This window comes from Ixodes scapularis, unplaced genomic scaffold, assembly GCF_016920785.2.
Source record: "Ixodes scapularis isolate PalLabHiFi unplaced genomic scaffold, ASM1692078v2 PGA_scaffold1__304_contigs__length_218370807, whole genome shotgun sequence".
NCBI classification, from domain to species: domain Eukaryota; kingdom Metazoa; phylum Arthropoda; class Arachnida; order Ixodida; family Ixodidae; genus Ixodes; species Ixodes scapularis.
This window is the reverse complement of record NW_024609846.1, coordinates 6,321,442-6,337,634: the sequence shown is the minus strand read 5'-3', so window position 1 is coordinate 6,337,634 and position 16,193 is coordinate 6,321,442. Positions and strand designations below refer to the sequence as shown.

The window sequence follows — 16,193 nt, the reverse complement described above, 5'->3', positions numbered from 1 at the left end:
TGTTGACCGTCAGCACTGTGTCAGGGCGCTTCTTGTTTCGTGTCGTTTGTTAGATTTCGGTTTTCTCACCCTGAAAGAACTCCTTAGGTGCGCACTAAAATGTACTGACAGAGGTATAATATAATAACTTTATTCACCATATCACACATGGTAGGAGCTGGAGAAAAAAGCTGGCAAAGCAGCTTGACGGGTCTCCAGCCCCCTCAACAGGTACACCGCGGGGCCAAGTTACATACAAGCAAGAAAAAAGCAACAGCAAAATAAACAGAAACAACCGCAAAACGCTGTTATGGTAAAACAAAAAGAAGATGACTAACAAGCCGTCAACTTCACAAAAAAAAAAAATTCGCATTAAGACTAGACAACTGATAAACAACATATTTAAATAAAAAGTAGATAGCCACGTAGCTCACGCGGGCTAGAAGACACTATATCAACATTCGAATTCAGGTAAGTGTTTAGTAACGTTGGAAGTGTATTTCTAATCATCTGAAGACCGTAATCTGTACGCGATGTATCAACCATCCAGAAATCTGAGTGGCGAGTAGAATGTGTAAGCTGTCTTTTCCTAAGGGATGCCAAGCTTAGCAGGAAGCTATCTATCACAGAATATTCTTGTTTATACTTCATGATAAGCCTGTATTCATATTGTTGATTTATTTTAAGTACCCCGAGTTTTTCAAAAATTTGGTCCGTGTGAATAAGATAAGGCACGTCACACACGAGTCTTAACGCTCTCTTTTGCAGGATGAATATTCTATGTAAATTTGTTTTAGTAGTGGTACCCCATACCAAATGACAATAATTCAAATGAAATACAAATAGAATGTTATACAGAAGTAGTTTAACACTTGATGGAAAAATTAGACGGTGTCGATGTATCAAACCAATTATACAAGCAAGGTTTTTGAAGTAACGTAATCTAAGTGCGCTGTCCAAGATATGTTGTTTGAAAACAACACGCCCAATGTCTTGAACGTGTTGACCATTTCAATGGGGGACGAGTACAAGTATGAGGTATGATTAAGGATTTGGACGATTGGAAATGGCCAAGCGGGTTAATAAGTGTCGGTATGCCCAAGTTTATCCTCATATTTAAAGCTACACGTTTGTCATCCCCTGTACTAATGGTAGGCAGGTCGGATTTAAAAGGGTAAATAAAGTCTGCTGCTTTCTATGGGAGGCGGGGGGGGGGGGGGGGGGGGGGGCTTTGAGAGAAGTAAATGTCGCTTGCATGTGCGCATGTGAAGAGAGGACGGAATTCTACTATATTTATTGCTCAAAAAGTGGAAAGGCATGTGTGTCGTAGCAATAATATTCTACTAAACGAACGAAAGAACACTGTATTTTTTTTTTAGTAGATGGAAGGTTTTTTTTCGAACCTACACATGCTGTACATCTGAGGAACAATATAGAGAGCTTCAGAAATGTAAAGGTCATTATTGTCCATACATATGACATCCTTTATGTTTGGTAAACAGAGGAAAGAGAAAACTAAAGAGAAAAGTTTTGTCGGAAACAAAATATATTCTGGAAATGTCATATCCTTGCAATGCTCTATTCTTTCTATTTCGCGTTGTGTATCGACAACTGCGTTTTTGTGATTTTTGCGCACTATAAAAGTCAAGAACGGGGACATGGTTTCTAAAAGCGCGAAAAGAGCGTCCACAAGTCACCATGAAGATTCAAGCCTTCACAATTATTGCTGTTGTAGCAGGTAATTTGCAACTGTAACGAAGTGCGTTAAAGCTGTCTGTAATAACAACCTTGTGCTTAACAACTGATCTCGTTCCAGGTCAACATTATTTTTCGCAGCGCTAAAATCTAGTCTCAGAGATTGTACGAGGCCACCTTGGTAGCTCCGAGGAAAATTTACTGCCTTCAGATCTCCAGTTAGCCGGCGGGAATGGTCGTGGTTTTCCCTATGTGAAAGAGGCTTATTCGGAGTTGGTGCGGTGTCACCGAGATTTTGGGTTGCACGCCAAAAACATTTATTCTTAGTCCTTCCCCGGAGCGTGCCAGATATCCTTTGATTTGACACATAAACTCCCAAAAGCTTCATTTGAAGAACGTAGGCTGACATGACCTAGCAACAGACAAGCAGTCACGAGTAATGACTTTACTGGTAACGCATTACTTTTTGGAGGATCGCAGTAACGCTCGCGTTTGTTGTTTAAATGACAACCGTGTAAAGTAATTTTTGACTATTTTGCGGTATCGTTTATCAAATTATGTTACGCGTTACTTTTAAATAATATTGTTTTCGTTTTAGTTCAAACACAAAATAAATCGGGGTTCTCTTAACCTCGACAAAGAGGACGAATATTATGTATTTTCTTTGCGTCATTAGGTTCCCGATTTGACTGACAAAAATGTATATTTCACAAACATGATTAAGAAATATAAAAAAACGCTATGGAGTCGCTCCGTAGCAGTTTAATCGTGATTGAAGTTCGTATTCATGGCTTATTGCTTCTAAATAACCATAAAATCGAAAGTAACACAAAAGCAACGGTTGTTGCTCTTTGGAGCTAGCGAAAACAGCATATTGTTACAATGGCAGGGCGGTTACAAATCTCGGCAACACGTAAGGTTTGACGAATTAAGTAGCAACGCTATTTCGTTACTCAAGTTCGGTAACGGACTCAACACTCCTACCGAGCGACAGCTGCCACAGCGTCTCCCTCTCAAAAGCTAAATTGGCTCGAGTAAAGGCACGCGGACGACAGTGTGGTGCCATTGTGACTGAGAATGTTACTTTTCGTGATTTGGTAAGGACTTCAATTCACCTCGCCCCCGCGCTTTTGCTATAATTAGTTTCGCCTTAAAGGGCAACTGAAAAGAAAAAAAAAACTTATTTTTTTAAATTGTCTATTTGGGACACGCGTATCAAAAAATACATTTTACGGGAAAAAAACAACATTTTTGAGCAATATTAACGGCGAGAGATTTATTTGAAATTCTGAGCGCAAAGTCCATCACGTCGCGGAATGGTCATTCGATCAACGACATGGTACTACGCGCTTTCTACCGAAGCGTGAAGGCGAAGCTGATCCACCTCTCCTCCTCGCGCACGAAATACCGAGAGAGAAAACAAGTGGAAAGGAGATGACTACCGACTAAATCGCGTCTCGCGCCCCTAAATATTGGCCTAACCAAAACAAATCAGTGTGAAAGTGTAAAACTTTTTTGCGTCAGCGTAAAAGTGTAAACTCGTGTAATATAATTTCATGTGAAATAACAAAGGATATCAATTAATTGTTACTAAAATATCAGGCCTGCCATGTCACATCGCAAGCATGAGGTTTTACGAAAAAATAGTCTGAGTACAGGATATCTGGTGTATGCTTAACATCATCATAAACCGGACACTGTGGTAGGAAAATGAAAATCGGGAAGACTAAAAATTTATTTTTGAAAAGCCTTTAATACTTTTACACTAAAGTCGTGTGCGATCTTGTCAGTGTCACAATGAGAATGATATGAGTACCCTGAACCTAATGCTCGGTGTCTGATATTCTCATACACCATTTTTGTAAAAACCGTTCACAGCCTCGTCATTCGCCAAGTCTCCGCGGAGGCTGGCATTTTGAATCCGCAAAGATCTGCAGAGAAGTAGGAAGGGTCCACGGAATATGAATTAGACAACATTTGCCCTTTTTATTTGGAGTGATATTCCACTTCGGTAGCTTGGAGATTGAAGATCACATACCTTTTCTTGCAGTAAAAATCTTCTGATATCGAGGACATGATCACTTGTATTCACTCGCAGGGGTTCCGAGATTCAGATATTTTGAAGTTTATCAAGACATGGAACCTTCATTTCAAATAATATATTTAGTTAAGTTAAAGAAACTTTTTTTACATTATTTGTAGCCCTACTCCCGGTAGTAAACTGCGCTCCAGCAAAAAACGAATCCAAGGAAGAAGACCGATCTTGTACTAAAAGGGATGAGGATGCCCGAAAAGAGGTGCGTATATGAAATTATTTTAAAAAGTGGCAACGCCCGTCTTCTTTTAAATACTATATGGCGCATATACAGTGTCGCGTAGCGCTACTAAATGTTCGGGGCCGAGGGCGTAACCCAGGCGGTTGGAGAACAGGGGAAGAAGGAACTCCCCTTCTACGGTCTTTCCAGAACGCCCATGTCGTCTTTCACCCCTTCTGAGATTAGCCTCCAAAGAAAGTTCGCACACTAGCGTTTTCCTGTCCCTTCCGCCCTTGGCTTCGACAACACTGTACGAAACTAGTGAGTTAGAATCAGTGTTTTACGGAACGGCGTTCCCAGCAAGGGTGTCCCTGGAATGCGTTCCTTTTTGAAGGAACGAAGGAACGCCGCCGTTCCATTCCGCCTCGGTGAAACTGGAACGGTAACTCGTTACATTTTTACTGGAACAGAAACAGCAACGGCGTTCCTATTTCTTGTCCTGTGGGTAATTTTATTTTATTTCTATAATGTCAATTCTAAAAGTATAAAAAACAATCTCGTTAACTTTTTGGTTACTCATCTTAAGGTTTTTTTTGTGCGGTCCTCGTTTGGTAACAGTAGGGTGCGGGAGAGCTAGTGCACATTGATTCCTTTTTGAGTGCCGAGACTGCGGTACAAAAAGCAAAACTTTTAGTCGAAGGAAAAGACGCAGAAAGAGGAAGGTTTCAAACTCAGCTACTTTCTTTACTTCCACGAATCCTCATACAGTCAAAAAGCTAAGGTCGACTACAGCCATTACTGAACTTCCACGAAGTGGCCAACGGTTGCAAAATGACAGGTTACCACATATCGAACACACCGTTGAATCCCGAACATTGGTCACTCAAAAGATACACAAAAATTAAACTTTATTCATTCTCCCTTTATCACGCACCTTCTAACTGAATCGATTCACGGACTTGTCGTTTTCAAGACTGACTTTCCAAAAGTCCTACAATCTTTTTCACTTGCTCGTCTTGCGGACAGCAACATGGAGAAGCAACTGCTGTTACGTTCGAACAAGGGACATTGTTAGATTGAAACGTGTGAGGTTGTTGTTAAACGCTCGTGCCACGTGGGATAATAGTACATGTGGCTCGTCCGAATCGTCCCTTGCAAACATGAATATAGTTAAGAGCTACGATTTGTGAACTTGAACATATAAACAAATTAGACCCTGCTTCCGCTTGCTTTCTTCTCCTGTTGGCCTTCTATCACGGCATTCAAAATCGTATGTTCCCATTTATAACGATAGATAAAAAACAAAACTTTGCTTAGCCTAACCAGATATGGTAATCAGCGAAATACAAATGTAACGTATATGTAACGATACGTTTAACTTTTTTTAGCTGTAGCGAGACCAAGTTCCTTTTTTACATATGGAACTCGTAACGAAAACGCGTTCCAAAAGTCAGATGGCACGGGGAACCAGCCTTTGTTCATTTCCTTTTTTTAGGAACGTGTACAGAACAGGTAAGAATATAAGGAAAGATATTCTTATAAATTTTCTTGTGGTTTATACAAATATATCATTTAGCTAAATTAGTAATATATGGCTCATTTACATTGTAGCTGAATACACGGTGGAATCGTCTGTAGCGTTCGCCATTTCTGTGCCATCCCGAGGTGCTGCCGTCCCCGTGTTCGTCGTGTCGCCCCTCTAACCGCGTCCCTCGGCTCGGTGTCCCAAGGTCCGGATTACTTCTTGGTTGAGAGGAACGCGGCCGCCGCAATGGCTGTGGGCCTTGCCGCTACAGTTTATTTTTTTTTTTATTTCTTTGAAAAACAGTAACATTTCGGTTTGGAACTGAAGAACCTATTTTAAAATATCCTAAATATAGCGAGGAAACGTTATTGGTATACAGGACACATCAAATCAATTTCCGTAGTGAATTTATCGGGAGACCGAAGTGCTGTATAGGGAGCATGCAACCAGACACTTGGACGAAAGTGTGGATAATAGAAGAAGCATTTGGCATAAGCATCGTACGTAGCAGCCGACCATAATTTCTAATCAATGTCACCTTATTCGAACACATCACTGTGTAAGAGCTTAGGACTACAATCGGCGCTAACATTTGAACACACAATGCGTTTATGGGCTGGATTTTTCGGGAAAAGTGTCATGATCGAGCGTGACGGAAAAGCGCTTCTTGTAAGCCAAGGTAACATAAAGCATGCACAGCAAGTAGGAGGCAATGCATCAACATCCAAAGCACGTAGAAGACATACTTAACCGTAATATTTTAAACAATAATGGTCACTTTCAAATTTGTATATTAAATAAAAGGGACCGTCGAATCTTTAAAGGATTTTAGGATTTGGCCCCATAACGTCACACATAGCAATTCAAACGATGGAACAACTTAGAACACGCAAGACGTCACGGAAAGAAAAATACAAGTAGAAATAACTGCCATAAAATCTCTCGCAGATCGTTAAGCATAGATCACGACACTAGGAGCACGGGGACTGCAGAGAACTACTCAGGAGAAGAAAAAAAATTAAAGGAGTCGCCTATGTGCCATACTTAGCTTACTCCTTGATATCAGTAAAAGAAACAGAGACATTTATTTGTTAATAAAATCAGGTACATAGCAAAACGGGTATGTTTTCCGAATTCAGTGTACACAATAGGTGTTTGAAAACAAGTAAATGATCTCAAATTACACTCAAAATTTCTTCACTTTTTTGGCTCGAAGGTTACTCCAGTTATATTTGAGGACAACAATCTCTGAACAAGGCAGATAACGTTTAAGAACAAAGGGCATTAAATATGTTTCTTTCCTCAGGCAGTATGACCACAAGCGACACTATCAGTAAGCAAACTAATCGCTGCCAGCGAGATTCACCAAAGTGCTGAGCGGGAATCGCACCCCTGACCATGCTATCCTAGGTTCGAAGCCCTAGCTCGGCGCTATAGGAAAAATGGGAAAAAAAGCGCATGCAGTTGGACTAAAGGTTGAATTTAGATGGTCGGTTTAGAGCGATCCAGATGCGTTGCATTATGGCGCATTTTGAGCCAATAATTCTAGCCCGTATTTGCATGCGCAATGATACACTAACGGAAATGCGCCCGCCAAACCACTGCAGATCCACCAGAGGAATTCCCCATAAATAGGACTCGCGGCAGAAGGTAGCCTGCGGTACCACGCGACTGTCTGTGGCGAGAGATACGTACTTCAGCATACTTAGTATAGCGTACTTGGTCCAAGGACCGCCGTCGGTGGCGAGTGATCCATAGCCCAGCATACTTGGCCCGCAGGCGAACGTCGTCGGCGAGTCATATTTAGCTCAGCATACTTAGTTCACATGCGACCGATAGCGGCGAGTCATACTTAGTTCAGAATGATTAGTTCGTATGCGACCGTGGCCGGTGAGCCGTACTCAGTCCAGCCCACTTACCCCGGTGCCGACTGTCGGCGATGAATCATAATTAGCTCAGCACACTTGTTTCGCAGGCAACCGTCGGAGACGAATCATTGTCGGTCTAGCATTCATTTAGTTCGCAGGCGACTGTGGGCGGTGGGTAAAACTTGCTCCAGCAAACATTTTGTCGTTAGGCGACCGTCGGCGATCGCGGCTGGCTCCCGAATGACGAAGTGTAGCTCCCCGTGGACTCACGGCATCACAGGGTGGATGATAACGTACCAGTGAGAGCTCAGCGTGCATACGACGTCACAACTATAGACAGCAGTCAACACATAGCGAAAAGGGCGCAATAAACTTCTTCCCCTCGCAATTACCTTAGTCACCACAAAGGGTTCCTTGCCATTTAAGATGACTAAATATTTAAGGACTTACGCGTATCCACAAAAGGAAGAGAACCCATGTAAATCGTCACATTAACGCGTGTCCCTGGCACACTCCACTCCTGAATAAATTTAAACTTCTCTCGATCATATTAATAACCCCGGAAAATAAGCGGTGTCTTACGTGTAGAGTGCATCTGAAGCCACCTAAAGCTCCCCGTAACCAAGCGTAGCAAACCATACGGAGAAATAGAAATAATGAATGCGCGAAGAATTCTGTGATCCCCCGGGTTTACCAAAAAAGAAATCAAAACAGGTGTTTTTTGTTTTTCGACCAAGATCTTAAAATTGAGTATACATATCATCTTTATGCGCTGGCGAAAACAGCAGCGATCATCTTAATCCTGGCACTTTTACACAAACCGCCAACGAGCGAAGGACAATCTGATAAAAAGAGAAGCGAGAAAGACATGTTGTCTCTACCGATAACTGGCACTGGCGAATGTTGTCTTGTAGTGATTTCCGGGCCGTCGAACACACAAGCTTCTCGTAGTGGCGTATACTCTAGCGCATATATAGAAACATTAGGCAGTCCCGTGTTAATCCACAGTACCGTTATAATGAAACCTGCGACACGTCAGGGCGAAGTCCTTGGGAATCGATGGCACATTCACATGTAACGGTGAAGTCGCTTGGCCCGGTTTTCACGAGCACGCACCTCACTCCTCGACCGGCGAGGAACGGCGAGACGCGTCAGCGTCGCCGCCAGCGCATATGTCACTGTCCCACAACAAGCCCGACGCTAGCATGCGGCGACGCCAAGACTCACGCGTCTACCGCTTTGTGCCCTACACTCTTGTCAAGCTTCAGCGCGTTTTCCGCTTTTTGCGACTCAGGGATCCACTAATGATGAGGGAACTTGCAGGGCCGTCTTGTAGGTGATATTGAATGGATACCTACTGCTGCACCCCCTTAATGAGGCGGCGATTGCGCCGTCTTGTCGAAGCGTTTAATTTCAACACTTAACTTAGATTACGTTTAGAATTAATTGAGAGTGACGAAGAATCATCTGTCGCGACATAACAGCAACTGTGGCCATCTAGCGGGCACTACCCGCGAATGATACACAAATCTATATTCCACAAATACTTAAATATGAAGAAGATTGTGAAAGCTGTGGCGTAGATTAGTAACATGGAACACCGCCGTTCAAATGCAGGGGTCACAAAATTCAGTCCCGCGGGCGGCGAGTGATTTTTTAAAGTTGTTGGCAATATTGACGCCGGACGCTGGACGCCGGACGCACTACTCCCTATGCCGTTCGGCCAACGCTCTACGCCCTACGCCCTAGGAAACCGACAACAGACGTCATTTCTAGTGGTTGGAGGAGCCCATGCCAGCTATCGCCGTAAAACATGGCGGTGTGTTGCCGCCGTTGTTACTTACAGCTGCCGGACAAAGGATTGAATTCGAGCTCTGAGCTACTTGAGCGGATCGAATGACCTGAGAACATAGAAACAAAGCAAGGCTGGACATGGATACGTTTTTTAATGGCAACGTGGCACACTACTGCTCCCAAGCAAAATCAAGACACACCCCCCGCAGGGAGGCGCAGACACGGCCAAGACGCCGCGGGTACAATACAAAAGGGGGAAGTGGACAATTCTTTACTATGCAACGTAACGGGAACCTTTCGTTTGTGGTTCTGCTGACCAGATGCCAAAGTGGAGCAGCGAGAACCCTTTAGGTGTCGCACGCTCGCAAAAGGTCAGGCGACGGCAATATTCGCTGCTAGATTTAGCGGAAGAATTTAATTGATGTATATCTAAAGTGACGGTAATATTCCTGCTAATTATAGCGGGTACACTAAATTGGATTTCCATCGGTGAATTTAGTGCAAAAACTGAATGAAAGTATAGGGCATGTGACGTCGGGTGACATGATGTCAATTTCCCCACTAAGTTCAACGGGGAAATGCAAGGACGGACTGGCGGACAGACGGCGGACAACATTTTGAATTTTGGGGGCTACGTTGGAAAGTATTCCATGCTTTAATATTTGCGAAGTAGTTTTTACGCTCCTATTCGTGCGAGCAATGCATTCGCACATACGAACCCTTCCTACGTTTCGGAAATATTTGATTTTTATTTTCTCTCTTACAGAAAGGACCTGTTGTAGCCTGCAATTATTTTTGCCATCCATACGAAAATTCTTACTACTACGAAGAGAAGCACTATCCAGATGGTGTGGTGTGCATGGTGAGTTTTAGTGAACGTTTGTATACTGCTCTGAACACGTATAAATCTCATTCTATTAGTAGGTTACCTGAAATACACGAGAACAAAAACTTCCCCTCCCCCATATGCACCGATTGATCGGTGTCGATTATAAAGTTAGAGGAAAATATAGCATATCAAGTACCTATAAATTTTAAGCTTAAAGGGGCGTGCCACAATTTTTGGACTTCGGTAGAATAATCTGGGAGTTGGTCTCTGACGCGTCTAGAGTGAAGAACTGCAAAACAATTTTACCTGCGCGCGTCAGATATTTTTGTTTTTTGTCAAAGACTCCAGTTTTGGACGCTTCCCAACCGCTCTCCACTCCCCGCCCCCCCCCCCTTTCCCCCGTCTTCCGAGTCACGTGCGCAGCGATCTGGAGGCGGGTGCACGGGGAAGAAATATTCTCCGGTTGAATTATCTCTTCAGAGGCTTCAGCGCGCGCTGCCGCTCCGACTACTCTGACCGCAGAATCGCAACACGAGCGCAGAGAGAGGTCACACGATTACAAGGAACAGAGTTTCGTAACATTCATCAGTTATTTTTTTTTGTCGCCTGATACCGAATCTGAAGGCAGAAGGTCCTGCCAATAATGACACTTTGAAGCGTGTCATAGTAACTTCAGTAACCTCATCACTATGTCGGCTGCGAGTCCTACGCAAGTGCGCCGATAGAAGGTCACCAAGAAAGTGACTAGGTGCCAAAAACAACTGCGTGTCTGGACTACTCCTGATCGCGGCGATGTTTCTGCTTTCACTTTCGAAACCAAAAGAGACAGGTGGGAAAAAAATGTACTTCTGAACATATCAATGTTTGTTGTCCCTTATTCAAATCCTTAAATGAACTCAGCAGTTGGACTTGCCGTCAATATTGCTGACCTAACTCATATTGCTTATCCTAACCCATCTAACCCTTATCTGAAATGGTAATTAACACATTTTACTCATTTATCATGTATTGCGAATAGTATCCCTCCATCTAATGTTGGACTGGCCAATGCTACGTGCACAAGTTGGAATAGAGTAGATTGCACGGCTTCCTTTAAAACAATCAGTACAGTATTTGAAAAAAATGGAAGACGTTTACAATCCCATGTAACTCCGAATGAGAGCGCAGCTCTTGTGGTGGAGGAGTGGAAGGAGGAGGATGAGAGGAGGGTATGCCCCTCCTCCTCGTCCGTACCCTCCCTACTCCTCTCCTGCTCGCCTCCCATTTAGGGGAACATTTTCTGCTATATTTGGCGTAGTATTTCCCGCGAAATTTAGCCGCGAAATTTACCCATAACGCACCGCGCGGTTACGCCGACGCCGACAGCGACGCCGACGGCGACACGGTCACCGCTCAAGCCGGGAACGGGCGCCTAATCGGGATCAGCAAACGTACCGCCTTGAAAGCTGAGCGAATTTACATTAATGAGAACCTGACGAAGCTTCAGAGACGACGTTTCTGGGACGCAAAAGATTGTGCAAAGGAACAGGGCTACAATTATGATTGGATGAAGAGCGGGAAAATTCTCGTCGGACAAAGGAAGGTGAAGGCTGCAATACGTATCGAAAGTGAAAGTGACTTGAACAAAATTCATTGAAATGGTAACATGTATCTCATTTAAAAACTGAAACAGATACCCCCAAAAGCTTCTAGCTGAAGAGGGTATAGGAAACAAAGAGCAGATTCTACACATCATTCAAATTAACGTAAGGAGCCTAAAAACCACTGCGGTGAACTAGATGTCTACCTGTTGAACCCGTTAGATGTTGATGTAATAATATTGACTGAAATAAATATCGAAGCTGAAGTGCCTTTACCTTTTCAGATAGCTGGTTTTCATTCAATATCAGTACGTATATAAAGCAGAAATGGGGTGGGATTCTAGTGTACATTAAAAATAGTTGGCTATTCGACCGTATTGAAGCGTCATTAAATCACGCAGAAGTTCTTGGGATCACTATACATAGGGCTGAGTTCTCCTTTACTATATTTGCTGTTTATAGACCAGCCAACTGAAAATTAAATTTATTATATGACGAATTTGTAACACTACTCAATAGATTTAATAATAACGAGCACATCTTACTAGTAGGGGACTTTAACATCGATGTCATGTGCCAACCCAAATGTGGAGTAAGCCAATATCTCGACATATTATGCAGCTATGAGCTTCAAAATTCAATTAATAATTATACACGAAAGGAGTACCTGGGTAACAAAGTGTCAATGTCGTGCATTGGTCATGTTATTGCACGTTCGTGTAATTTATATTTTACAGCAGGAGTAATAAAACAAAAAAAGTGGCAGACCATTATTTCATTGCGCTTAGGATTATGGGTGAGGATCCTACTATCAAAACAAACAAACAAGTACATAAACAGGTCCTAGAAAACAGTAAAATAGGTGATAAGGTGAAAAGATCCAACTGGAAGTCTGATGCATCTTGATCACACTGGACAGACAGGTTGGTACATAAATGTTCTAGATAGGGAACATTTTCTGTCTTTGAGAAATACGCCATCGTGTCACCTGTCAGTTCATTCCAATAGATGGGGTTGTATAGCTCTGTTAATACACTGTGAAATATTGGCAGGACACCCCAGAAAATTCATGAGACATATTACATTCGTGTACACGGTCCTGTCGTTCGTGTTAGTGCATGGACAGCTACGATGTGTAATGAAGAGTTCGAGTTTATATTAAGAATGGGAACATATGTGTGAAAGTTGGGGTTTATTTCCTACAGTTTTTTAATCAGATATTCTGCGGCAGTTTGTTTTTATTATTTTGTTTTTATTTTTGCAACGGTTGACTGTAGAATTGTACTGCTGTGAATGAGTCTTTATTTTTCGGACTTCATTGCATTTATGCATTGAAGAAGAAAACGAAAACGAAGTCGCAAGTCAGCGCTGTGTCTGTGCCTTTTCTGTTTTTGTCCCGTGTCTTTTTTGCGTTGTTTTCTCCTGTTACGAATTTGCGCCGACTAGTGCAATTTCAAACTTTATTACAACAATACGTGTCTATTTTACCCTATTTTTTTTAGTACACCGATACGGTGGAGAGCAAGTGCAAGAATAACGAATGCCCCCCTCCAGAGGAGGACATGGAGAAAAAAAATAAGACAGAAACAGGGCAAAATGATGAAGGAGGCAAGCAAGATAAAGATGAAGGAAAAGACAATGAGAAAGGTGGGACAGGGGAAGTGAGTACTGAAGGAAGCGAGCAAGGGAAAGAAAAGCCGAAAGAAAATGAAGTGAGTACTGAAGGAAGCGAGCAAGGGAAAGAAAACACGACAGAAAGTGAAGTGAGTACTGAAGGAAGCAAGCAAGGGAAAGAAAACACGACACAAAATGACCAAGACACAGGAAAAGAGGAAAAGAAGGAAGAGGAGAAAAAGGAAGAGGAGAAAAAGGAGGAGAAAGGGGAAGAGGGTAAAGATGAAGAGAAGAAAGAGGGAGAGTTGTCAAAAGACGCTGATGACACGGCGAAAACAAAATAAGGCACTAACCAACAAGACCCACCCGAGAACGCGGGCATGAAACACGTTTTTTTGGTGTTTTTTTTTTAAATTTCAGGTGGGTTGTTACAATAAACAAGGCACGGCGTGTCTGAATCTTCTGTTTTACGTGTAATTGTATTAAGAGCGTTTTTAGACACATTTGCCTTTTTAATATAACAAATTCTTTGTCGATTTTTTGCAAAAAAAAAATTCGCATAATATATGAAATTCAAATTCGTTTATTTTTCCACAAACAGTACATTTGTGACAGGGGCGCTGGAAAAAAAGCTGCAGGCCTGCAGCTTGACGAGTCCCAGCGCCCCAGTACAAGGTAAGAGCGGTACTGGCACACAATGACAAAAAAGGACGATTATGCGCACACAGACATGGGCATGTATGATATGCCTATACAAAGGATAAACACAAGAAAAACATCAAGAATTCAACTTCAAAATCAACAGTAGACAAAAAAGTGGTGGTTACTTATTATAAAGCTTCTCGAACGGAGCGATGACTAACAGAGTGTATTTCAATATCACGGGAAAACAGAGCGTTTAATAAAAGTGGTAATTGACGGCGATATCTTTGTATACCGAAATTTGTTCTTGAAAACGGAATACGCCAGTGGGGCCTATGTCATGATCGGTATACAGACTCGGTTCCATCTCGATTGCCACGATCTAAAGAAATGACGTTATTTTCCCTTACGGATCATTGATAATTAGCTATCAGTCTATGCGCATACAAATTGATTATAGCAATGAATTTATGTTTTTCAAAAAGAGGAAGGGAATGATAGTCACGTGGAACATTTTCGATTATCCTAAGTGGCGTTTTTTGTAATAGGCGTAACTTGTCAGTGTTGCCCTTTGTAGTCAAACCCCACAAAAGTTGGGGGTAGCAGAGCACAGGGTAGAACAACGCATTTTAAATTGGTTTTTGAATATTTACCGAAAGTATGTGTCTGAATGTGGAAGTGAATATGTACAGGCACTCGTTCTAACCACTCTGAGAATTGTAATTTAAAATCTTTATCCGATGACCTTTAACTCGCCTTCTGAATGGTGTAACGGGGAGTTAGACGACCTCATCTTACCGGCTCATGGATCGACATTCAGTCGTGGCTTCTGATTTACTGGTTCGAAGATCGTGACTGCGGCCCCGTTCATCACCGGCATTACTGTACATCGACCATTCAGTCAGCAGTTGGTGCCCATGCTCATCCGAGCCTTTCGGCGACCTTCTGCGACTCAACATCAACCCTGAACCAACCAGCGAACATCCACAAACGCGCCTTGCCGGTAACCGACCATCAGTGCTTTGAGAAGTTCCATTTTCTCGGTGACCGTGCCAAGCTGCTCTTGATATACTGTTTAGCTGGTGTAGCTTACCTAGGTGTGCTTACAGTACTTACATTATTTCTACCTATTTTAATATCATATAATTCAACGATTATGTCTCTCGTTTGCGACGCTTGCCAAAAAGGCATTTTGCCAGATGGTCGAGTGATGACATGCTCAGTTTGCGAGCATAACTATCATCTGGGGAAAATGTGCTCAGGCATTGCCGAGTCCACGTTTACTGCCATGAGCCCCGACAAAAAAGAAAAATGGAGATGTAAAGTTTGCCATTCTAAGAACATTCGTGCTGATCTAGAAGGGGTAGATGCTAGCTCTGACTCGATCTCGTCCTGCGAATCCACGACACTCGCGGCGCAAATCCTGACCATCAACGAAAAGCTCGATTCGTTACTTTCTTTGAAGCCTAGTGTAAATTTACTTCTCGAGCTTCACGCAAAGGTGAATGAGCTTTTGCTCCTCAAGCCTACCATAGATCTCATGAAAGTGACGGTGGAGGAGGTTCAAACATCCATTTCTTTCCTTGGAACGAAATACGATAGCCTCCTCGCCACGGTGTCTGCTCATGCGACCGACATGAACGAGCTGCGTACAGAAGTGACTTCTCTGAAGGACACGGTTTGCGAACAGGCACATACTATCCAAAGCCTCCAAACCGAGCTGAACGACGCTGACCAACGCGGTCGCCAACATAATATGGAAATTCATGGAATGACCGTCAAACCCGACGAGGCGCTCCCTTCCATCTTGGCGGGGCTAGCAGACAAGCTAGGAATTCCGGGACATCAACCAGCTGATGTCGTCTCGGTCTTCAGGCTACCAGGCAAACGAGCTATAAAACCACCTATTTTGGTCAAGTTTACATCTGTAGCCACTAAAGACAAATGGATGCAAGCTCGTAGTAAGCTCAGGCAATTGTCTCGTGACAATCCACCGAAAAGACTGTATTTCAACGACAGCTTAACTCAGACCAACAGAGAACTTTTCTAGCAAGCACGTGCTCTTGGAAAAGAACGCGGTTACAAATTTGTGTGGGTCAAAAATGCTCGAATTTTTGCCAGAAAAGATGAGGGCGCTTCTCCGGTACGGATTCAACAGAGAAGTGACCTGGACCTAATCCCATAACCAACATGGCTAGTTTTTTACAGTACCCCGATTTTATCGCGTTTAATAGTTCGTTCTCCCCTTCTTCAACCGACTCTTTCATGGTCTTACACATAAACATTCGCAGTATTCGAAAATACTGGGATGAATTTAAGACAGTTATTGATCAAATAAGGGACCAAATTGATGCAATTGTGCTAACAGAAATTAATGTCAGTGCCAATCATCTCTCAAAGTTTACGATTTTA

General features: G+C 42.8%; 2 protein-coding genes across 2 annotated transcripts; both read left to right on the top strand.

The window, feature by feature from the left end:
* The first annotated feature begins 1,668 nt into the window (after positions 1 to 1,668).
* Positions 1,669 to 13,483, top strand: LOC115322467 (cilia- and flagella-associated protein 251-like). The gene is made up of 4 exons (XM_042290477.1): positions 1,669 to 1,717; positions 3,877 to 3,971; positions 9,883 to 9,978; positions 13,028 to 13,483. Exons 1-4 carry the CDS (start codon positions 1,678 to 1,680, stop codon positions 13,481 to 13,483), a joined length of 687 nt encoding a protein of 228 aa, XP_042146411.1. The 5' UTR covers positions 1,669 to 1,677.
* Positions 13,484 to 14,937: 1,454 nt separating this feature from the next.
* On the top strand, positions 14,938 to 15,831 carry LOC121836006. Its single transcript, XM_042290611.1, has one exon. The coding sequence runs from the start codon at positions 14,938 to 14,940 to the stop codon at positions 15,829 to 15,831; it is 894 nt and encodes a 297-aa protein (XP_042146545.1).
* Positions 15,832 to 16,193: the final 362 nt, after the last annotated feature.